This window comes from Mytilus edulis, chromosome 13 (assembly GCF_963676685.1).
Source record: "Mytilus edulis chromosome 13, xbMytEdul2.2, whole genome shotgun sequence".
In the NCBI taxonomy this organism is placed as follows: domain Eukaryota; kingdom Metazoa; phylum Mollusca; class Bivalvia; order Mytilida; family Mytilidae; genus Mytilus; species Mytilus edulis.
The window spans coordinates 16711446-16721572 of record NC_092356.1 but is presented as its reverse complement, the minus strand read 5'-3'; the positions used below and the strand labels follow the sequence as shown (position 1 = coordinate 16721572).

Here is a 10127-nt window from a genome sequence, read left to right as displayed (position 1 = left end):
ACGAATTTAATTATAGTTATAGTGATATAGTTTTTTGATAATTCTGTATTTTTTAATTTTGACCAATGAGGTCGAAAATATTTGTTAACGAATGATGTAAACAACATGGCGGATTCTTGTCGTCCTGCTAGTCGTCATGGAGGGAGGTACAGCGCAAATCATGACCATGCAGACGTCCAGTACTCTGACAATCTTCCATCTTACTCTACAGTGGAATACAGAAATGTTGACGGTGCTTAAACCCTAATCACACCCTTTTACATTGCATTTTTCATAAACTGACCTTGTTATTGCGTCAAGTTCAAGGCAATCTGCTCCAGAGGAAACATATGGACTGACCATGTTTAAAGATGATATGTTCAAAATATTTACATAACCCCTTTTAACTTCTATGTGTGTATGGACATGTGTTATTAGTGCTAAATGAGACATTGAGACAACTCTCCATCCAACTGGAAGACCGTATTGTATGCGCAGATACAGTTGAGAGCTTCAAGGCTGCTCTCCAACACAGCCAATAGGTGTCTCTCTCTCCTTTTGAGTAAAAGCCAAAATTGGTGTCTTCAACATACACATAGAGATACAGTTACAGAACATGTCCAAGATACAATTTGCAATTTAAGTAAACATTATTATAGGGCAAAGTATGGCCGTGGCTCAAACAGAACAGCAAGCTATAATAAAGGGCCCAAATGAATGACTAGTGTAAAACCGATTCAAACAGTAAAACCAACTGTCTAATTTATATAGGGGTCTAAGCGTGAGGCATGATTGGTAATTTTTTTATAAGAGTGACACATGAAAGTCGAATAATGAAGCGTGAAAACTGAAAACGTAGTCTGGCAGGACACAGGAAATTACATGCACTAGTATGGCAACAAAAAGTGTGCCAACCTTAAGCTTCACCCTATCCTAAATTTATAGTGATGTTAATAGTGAAACATCACAACATAGAAAGACACTCTATAAAATATCAGTTGAAATGGCTATAACTTTATTAAAAGATACACTGAACAAATAAACTTGTAGATTTTACAATGTAATTACAAAATTTAAAAAAAGGGGGGACTAGTGAGATGTAAAATAATATCAGAAAGACAACTTTAAAATTCCACTTTGTTCTTCAGGTCAGCACTTGGTTTTCGGGATAAGGCCATAAAAAGATTGTTTGTTTGCCCTAACCCTACCTACCCAGAAAATAGCTGCCTACTCAAAATCTTTTATTGCCTTGATTAGAAAAGTCTTTTTTTTTAATCGAATCTGCTGCTTTTCTGCATGACAAAAAAAAACATCCAACACTTCCATTTCTCTTTCTCAAAATAAAAAAAATTGCCTACCTACCTACCCACTATCTCTACTTTTGGGTAGGGTTTGGGCAAACTAAAACATTTTTAAGTGTGGCCTAATTATTTATTAATTTTTACAACATGAGGAGTTATATTGAAAGTTGTAAAACAACAGACACAGAAGCAGTCAAATCTAGTGTGGTCAAAGGAAAAAGATAATTAAACGTGAAAAATTACACTTTTATCAGTATATCTAGGTATGGGGACATGATTGATTCCCCAATTAATTGGGACCTTTAAAATGTGGTTAAACGTTATTCAATATATATCAGATTTCTAACTAACACAGATTCTAAAAACAGGACTTGCATCATTTTAAAAATTTAAAGTCAGATTACATTGCATGTAAAGATTCACACAGCAGTAAGCCATAAAAGATTTGCTTTCTTTTTTATATAGATTTTCTAATTTCAGAAATGTATAGACAAAACCACAGTCCTGTCCTAATGGAAAGAACAATGGAACGTCCGAGAACTGGACGAGGATATAGACAAATTCGACCACAATCTCGTGGAGGCAGAGAAGAAATTTTTGATGAAACAAAAACTGGAAGACCTACTTCAAGAGTGGGATTTAGACCTGATACATATGATAGGTATAAAAAGCATGTGGTATTAGAAAATTTATTCATGTAAATAAGGTATTTTTTTGAGAAATTGTATCATGTACAGGAATAAAACCACTAATTCATAGCCCCATTGCAAGTATTCACAGCTGTTTTGTTGAAAGTTCAAATAAAGTGGCCATCATTTCTTTCAAAATTATATACATTTTGATGCCTTATCCTAACTTGTCAATGTGCTGAAAAATTCAACAACTTTTAGTGCAAGTTAGACCACACTATATGTTCCCAGATGTCATGTACAGTGGGCTGTATCTCTCACCATGGCTTATACTTAATGTTTGCGAGACAACAGGCAAATCCCAAATAAAAGATTGGTACTCCCTCATATGTCAAAATTTTATTGAGTTTAAATAATATGCTGTTTCACAGACACAGGCTTTTAAAAAATTTCATGCCACAGACACAGATGTTCACATTTTAACATATACTTTTCAGAAATAAAATATGCAGCTTCATGATAGTTATACAGATAAAGATAAAATTGAGAATGGAAATGGGGAATGTGTCAAAGAGACAACAACCCGACCAAATAAAAAAACACAACAGCAGAGGGTCACCAACAGGTCTTCAATGTAGCGAGAAATTCCCGCACCCGGAGGCGTCCTTCAGCTGGCCCCTAAACAAATATATACTAGTCCAGTGATAATGAACGCCATACTAATTTCCAAATTGTACACAAGAAACTATAATTAAAATAATACAAGACTAACAAAGGCCAGAGGCTCCTGACTTGGGACAGGCGCAAAAATGCGGCGGGGTTAAACATGTTTGTGAGATCTCAACCCTCCCCCTATACCTCTAACCAATGTAGTAAAGTAAACGCATAACAAAACGCTCATTAAAATTCAGTTCAAGAGAAATCCGAGTCTGATGTCAGAAGATGTAACCAAAGAAAATAAACAAAATGACAATAATACATAAATAACAACAGACTACTAGCAGTTAACTGACATGCCAGCTCCAGACTTCAATTAAACTGACTGAAAGATTATGATTTCATCATATGAACATCAGGCACAATCCTTCCCGTTAGGGGTTTAGTATCATACCATCATAACATATATGAGAAGAACATAACCCGTGTCATGCCAACAACTGTTTTATAAGTTACATGAAATCAAATATCTTACAAGATATTTTTTTCCCTCAATTCAAGAAAGTTAGCTAAAATGACATCTGTATAAAGATTGTTTACAAAAAAAATCGTGAATTTGAATAGAAAAATCTTAAATCTCAATGATATTTTTATTTCTTTTTATTATAGACATGACTATGATGAATTTTCAAGACAAGAACCAAGAGTGGTTTCTGACAGTAGTGATTCAGAGAATTCTTCACCAGGGGGAGGTAATAACTCTCCAATTGGAAACAGTCCCTCGCAAAAGATGTCACCATCACAAATGTCTGTATCACCAGCTGAGGGATATTTGTCTGCTCAGTCTCCCTCTGCATTTAGATTGTTATCTAGAGAAACTGTTTCCCAGGTATTAAAATAGAAATACAGTAAAACCTACTTATAATATGGAATCTGTGTCCCATTGACGCATTCTCTACTTTTTAACATCATCATTTATAAGAAAGCCAGATTTTCAAGAACTAAATTGTCTTCTTTATATAAATCTATTTGATAAAATCTGCAACTACATAAAAATATTTATTTTAAGTCTTAGAATCTGAAATTTTGGTTTAATATTTAAATCATTGTTCAATTAAAAAAATATAAAAATGACTTAATTTAACATAAGATACAAAACTTATATTACAGAGAAGTCCTCTTGGAAGTCCATACCAAACACAAACAAATCAAATGAGTCCATTAAGTAGTCCCCCTTATCATGGAGAAACTGGACTTCAGAAAAGTCCCCTGGGAAGTCCTTATCACAGTCATCGATCACCTAGAAGACAACAGCAGCCTGATTATGCAAATGAAGAACAAGTTTTTGACTTTGACGGCAATTCATATGACAAAAGATATGAGAATCCCCTCTCTTATACAGGAAATGAACAATATCAGTACACTGATACTCATCCTCAGGACAGCCAATCATATGGTGATTATGGGGTTTCCTCAGAAAATCCACCGGATGGTTATGCCCCAATTTTAAGCGGTAAAAATAGATATAAATATGGACATTATCAGAATGTGGATAATTCAGATACATATCAGTCCGATGTTATGCCTGTTCATGAAGAGCCTCAAACTCCTAGACCCCCATCTTCTAGACCACGGTCATCACGACCAAAGTCGGCAAGAAAAAGACCACAAAGTGGTAGAAAACGGCAGGAAGAGCAATATGTAAATGACGATGCTTACAGCCAGGCAGCTGGTAAGATAAATACATGAAAAAAGAACATAAATTTGAAATCTCTGGAATTATAATCATTAAATTGCGCTGGTTATCTGTTAACAATGTTACACTTATACTGTTTGACATCAAGATGGATGTTTCATAAGATTCCTTTTAGTTTTTATTTACAGACAACAATTGTTCTATTATATTAAACTAACTAAGTTAATTTCCAAATAAAAGACATGTATCGATGTTCTCCATAACAATTACAACATACAGAAGACAAACTAAAATCTTTATTCATGTTTTTATTTCATTGTTGATATGGTCTACACATAATTGTTTTTTTTAGATACGAAGCATTTCCATAACTTTATACAAAATATACTTGATTTAGCTCTTTTACAACCAAATTACATTAAAAAAAAAGAAGCATTCAGATCTGAAATTGAATATGAAGTGTAAATTAAAAAACAAAACATTTTCAGACTGCTTAGAATTTACAGAATTTGAACAGTGTTCCAGTTTGTTTTAAATATCTGTCAAATTTCACAAAATCTTACTCACACTCACATGATTTTCATTTGCACCTCCTATTTCATTTAATTTCCACATCTGAATAATTTTGTGGTTTCTCTTATCAAAAAAGGGACTTTGCAAGGGGCAAAATTTCATTTTGTGAGCTTTGGTTGCAATGCCTCTAGTTTTCTTTGGCCTTAGTTGTAAAAGTAAAGTTTTGTAATTTTGATGCTTTTCTCTTTTAGACTCAACAATGGTACGACCTCATTCTTCCTTCTTACGCTACAAACCACTTCCTGCAATAGGGGCTAATGAAACAATGTCCAATCAGGAAAGAGCTGACGAACTTGCCGAACAAACAAAACAATTGCATTTACACGAGCAGCAGAGATCAGGATCTGCTGCTAGTAAAGGCTCCGGATCATTTACTCAACAGCCATTTTCATCAGCAAAAGACATATTAAACAGTGGGCCGAATAATCTGCAGAATACGTCAGATCAGGAGGATTCAGGTGCTAATGAAGACCAAGAACAACAAAGTAGTTTTCAACATTTCAGACCTCATAGATTGTCAGACGAACCAGGAGATAACGAAGAAAGACTGTTATTGGCTGTTAAACTTCCAGATGGTAAACGGGTCCAGCGGCATTTCCGCATCGCTGAAAAGTTAGAATCTGTGAAACAATACGCTGAAAATGTTCTATGTTCAGATTTATCACAGTATACTTTGTCTTGTAATGCACCAAAAGCTGTTTTTACTGACTTGTCACAGCTTATTGGTGAAGTTGGGTTACAAGATAGAACTTTACTTTTATTGATAGAAAGATAAGACTTAAGTTATTTTTAGAACAACATTTATTTGTTTATCAGGATTATGAATCTCATCTCTTTGTTTATTGATTGACAGAATATTTTGATTTTGTAACAGTAAATTTCGTAAAGAGTTAAGTTGTTTCATCAAATCTTTCATCTATCCATTAGATTGGCATAGATAATAGTTCTGCCTTAAGAGGTTAAAATAATCATTTATATAATTAATACATGAGGAAATGTAAAAAAAAAAATAACAACTTGTTCCACAAAGACAATGCCGTTGTCTCAAATAAATTCTGCAATTCTTCAATAAGGAAATATAAAATCAATAAATTTTGATACGACACAGAAACTCGAAATTTACTTTATCCATAAGAAGTTGTCTATCTTTGATAAAGTATATATTATAAATGAAAATAATCTATTATTATGATCAATTTAAAGTTTGAAATATTTTAAGCTGTTTAGTTGCTTTTCAATTGAACCCTTACATGATTTTAAAACTTTTTTTGAGTCTTTTTGAAAATAAGTACATCATCTTTTCATGCTGTACTCAAAGAATGCAAGACATTGACATACTTTTCATGATTCATTTGTAAATGTTAAGTTTTAATGATTAGGTCTGTTTCTGATATTCTAAAAGCAATAGGTCAAGAATGTGTTGTATATAGAATGATTGTAAGGTGTACACATCCATCTTTCATGGTGTTCAGACATTTACCTTATTTTCATGGACAATTGATAATATTAAGTTATTGTGATATCTTTCATAAAAACTTAGATTTTAAAGACTTTTAATATGAAAAATTAATCCTGATCAATAACACAGGCCAAACATTTGAGTTTTTTTCAGTTTTTTAATTTATTTGCATTTGACAATAGTATCTTGCTTTACCAAAGACACAGCATATATAGACATTGGCACTTATCATGCTTATATATATTTTTTTCTTTTTTGGGGGGAAATTTATACACACTGTGACAGTATATATTGTTTTTCATAGTAAAATATCTGGTTAACATATGAACTGCGTTTTTTAGAAATCGACCTATGCAAATGAATATCAATACATCTATTAACCTATGCAAATGAATATCAATACATCTGTTAACCTATTTCTGCCTGAAAAAATCTATTTGAAAAGTCTGTAACTGTTTGACAATTCAAAACAGTAACCTTACAAAACTTTTTATCTTTTATTTCGTATTTGAATGTTCTAAAATCAATTAAAGTCTTATTTATGAGGGGGGATAGGAGGGGTCCTGATCCCAAAATCCCAGGCTTGAAAAAATGAAATCCCAAAATCCAGGGCTTAAAAACGCAAAATCAGTCCCGAAATTCGGAAAAAAGAATTCCCGGATCCCGCAAGGGTCAACCCCGAAATCCCAAGCTTAAAAACACCTGATCCCGGAGTCCCGATAAAGGTCTTATCTCCCCTCATTTATGTATACAAGCAATTACATAAGCTTGATTTCTATCTGACACAGATCATATGTATAATAAAATATTCTAGCTAATATTTTCTCTGTGAAGTTTGAGGTAAAAATAGTTGTCAGTTTTTATGGACTTCCCCTTATTGAATGTAACTTGAGTCGTTTGTAACTTGAGTCGGTTTTTTTGTTTTACTACTTGTAAAATTCGAATTTTGTTAATTTTATTTTGATTTATTTAACACTTTGACAAATACTTTTTGGTACATATTGTATATGAATTGTGTAAAAGATTATAAACATTTAAAAAAATCTCATGTAATACCATAAAAGTCTTTTAACTAAGACTCTTGGTGATTTAATGCTTGCCAAATTTATTTTTGTAGACAACTGTCTATTGTTTAAGACTATATCTTGACTATTATATGTCTTTTTGTGTCTTTTTTTTTGTCATGGGTTGCTGTCTAATTGACCTTTATCCCACATCTACTTTTGTTTCATACATAAATTTAAACAAATTCTTATTGGTGGAGGAAGCTGGAGTGCTTGAAGAGAACCACAACTTTTGCCTGGTAAACTGTAAATCAAACTCAAATGCACCTGCTTCAAACTCACAACCTCAGAGTTTACAAACTAGTGATAATGTAGCCAAACTCACATCCTCAGAGTTTACAAACTAGTGATACTGTAGCCAAACTCACAACCTCAGAGTTTACAAACTAGTGATACTGTAGCCAAACTCACAACCTCAGAGTTTACAAACTAGTGATACTGTAGTCAAACTCACAACCTCAGAGTTTACAAACTAGTGATACTGTAGCCAAACTCACAACCTCAGAGTTTACAAACTAGTGATACTGTAGTCAAACTCACAACCTCAGAGTTTACAAACTAGTGATACTGTAGTTCAACTACTTAATTAGGCCACAGAGGCCTTCAGAGTTACCGAAATCTTTTTTTCCTTGGTGCTCCTTAAAGAAAATCTGCTGGTCCTTACTATTAATTCTATTGAAAAATACTAAAATTGTGTCAGTCCTATGCTAAGTTTTGATGGTAAAATCCTGAGGACCGCCACTTTTCGTGAACTCTGGGCCTTATAATTTAAAGCAATTGCTTGTAATATATATTGTCTTGATTTAACAAAAACTTAGAAATAAATCTGTCACAGAAGTAAAATTTCTTCAAAATTTATATAAAATAAAACTTTTGGAGACAAATGATGTATTTTTTTAACAGATAAAGAAAAACAATTTCAAAAAACTTTAACGAACATGATTTTTTTCTTTGTATTTAAGTTAAAGGAGTTGTGATTGATTGTTTGCTGGTGTTTCAGATATAAGAAATTGTGGGATAGAGGTCAAAGAAAGAGCAACTGTACAAAACAACAAGATCTGAAAACAACACTTAGTAGTCAATATATTGTAAACTTATTCATGGTCAGCAGTATTTTTTTATACATTTAAGGTGGTACCTAACACTACAGGGAGATAACTCTGTAAAATCAGCTAAACGTTTTAATTATGTTGTGTTGTTTAGGTAATATTAAGCTTCTCGATGATCAAAATAAGTGTTTGTCAAACTGCTATATAACCAGTGTAATTTTTCTGATAAAACGGTTGGTTAAAATTTTTTGAAATTTTTAGATTCTGTCAAAGGGTCAAAGTAAATACTTTGTCAAAATGTTATGAAAATTAAACGAGCCAAATTAATTTTAGTTAAGGTGTTGGGTACCACCTTAACTGTCATCCGTCATCATCATATATTTTTATATGATTATGTGATACAATAAAATGTGATATATTTGTTTATCTGTGATATTGTTGTCGATTTACTTTTGTATGATTTATTTTTAAGGTTCTTTTTGCCATTATTCATTTTTACTTGTGCATTGTTAAGATATTTTTTCAAGGGAGACTACTGAGACTACAGATTTTATGAATTCTTGACCAAAAAAAAAACAATTTAAGAAATAAGTTTGCTGATTTCTGTCATAATTTTATCTGCTGTCATTAAAAAAAAATAATATATATTGTTTCCAGATAAAAGATGTTAAGATTCATTCAAAAAAAAATTTTGAAGCCAGTTATGTCCCTTATTAAACATGTTAAAACTGGTGTACAGTAGCTTCCATTTATAGTATGTAACTGCATATTGATCAAATTATGTGTATAATTACCATTTGTAAATATAGCATTTTATTCATTATACAAAGGTCAAATTGATTGTATATGTGTACACTCAAAGGTCAAATTATATGTGTGTATAAACAAATTTTTAAAAGTCAAATTGTTTGTATATGTGGTATGTGATACTCTATATAATTAACAGCAATCTAAGTAATAACCATTTGACCTTTTAAGGATGAAAGGAAACGTTTCACCATATAAGATTTTCAACCCAACAAAAGGTTAAATGTCCAGTCGCTGAAAATAAATAAAAATAAAAATTTCTTAGACTATGTTTTTTTCTTTCACTGATAAAATTTTGAAATAGTTTCCGTATACAATTATAGAAAATTCATTTCTTTTCAAAGGTTAACCTCCTACATTAAAAAGTGGCATTATATTTAAAAGTGTTTTGACTTCTTAGGGGTAGAGAAAATATGAATGATAAGTAACTTAAAGCTATAAATATTCAATTTTATGTGAACATTTTCAATAATGGGCATTAGATTTTAGAAAAATATTAAGTCCTTAAAGTCAAATGGTTGTTTCTTCAATGATTGTTAGTTGTGCCATATTTTTGTTATTGAAGTGATTCACTAGTTAATTTTGATAGATCACAAAGCTTTAAATAAACAGGAAAGATAAATCCGTTCTATTTATAGTTGCCTGCTAACTATTTTGGAGAAAGGGGAAGATACCAAATGGTTATTCAACTCATAAGATGATGACAAATTTAAAACTCTATGGCCCAAAAAAAATAACACATCTATACATGTACAAAAAAAATGATAAAAAGATTTTCAACGGTACACAAAACACAATGACATCAAAATTATCAGTGGCGGATCCAGAGGGGGCGTAGAGGGCGTACGCCCCCCCTTTGCTTGGACTTTTTTTTTTTGTAAACTGATTAATCAGACAAGACTTCAAGAACTTT

The 10127-nt window shown here is 32.0% G+C and overlaps 1 protein-coding gene and 1 long non-coding RNA gene across 2 annotated transcripts; one reads left to right on the top strand and one right to left on the bottom strand.

Annotated features, from left to right (window-relative positions):
* The first annotated feature begins 79 nt into the window (after window positions 1–79).
* LOC139501475 (uncharacterized) lies at window positions 80–5845 on the top strand. The gene is made up of 5 exons (XM_071290551.1): window positions 80–232; window positions 1761–1941; window positions 3236–3455; window positions 3737–4298; window positions 5027–5845. Exons 1-5 carry the CDS (start codon window positions 106–108, stop codon window positions 5608–5610), a joined length of 1674 nt encoding a protein of 557 aa, XP_071146652.1. The 5' UTR covers window positions 80–105; the 3' UTR covers window positions 5611–5845.
* A 1680-nt stretch (window positions 5846–7525) lies between these two features.
* LOC139501477 (uncharacterized) lies at window positions 7526–8029 on the bottom strand. Its single transcript, XR_011658577.1, has 2 exons — window positions 7902–8029; window positions 7526–7643 (listed from the first exon to the last, which is right to left on the bottom strand). It is a non-coding gene; the product is annotated as an uncharacterized lncRNA (long non-coding RNA).
* Between the last annotated feature and the right edge of the window lie 2098 nt (window positions 8030–10127).

What these genes read in the sequence shown, in the direction of transcription:
- LOC139501475 (XM_071290551.1), top strand. Translation starts at nt 106, where the DNA reads ATGGCGGATTCTTGTCGTCCTGCTAGTCGTCATGGAGGGAGGTACAGC. An exon ending in AGACCTGATACATATGATAG is followed by an intron (nt 1,942 to 3,235) that starts GTATAAAAAGCA and finishes TTTTTATTATAG; the next exon opens with ACATGACTATGATGAATTTT. An exon ending in CTAGAGAAACTGTTTCCCAG is followed by an intron (nt 3,456 to 3,736) that starts GTATTAAAATAG and finishes CTTATATTACAG; the next exon opens with AGAAGTCCTCTTGGAAGTCC.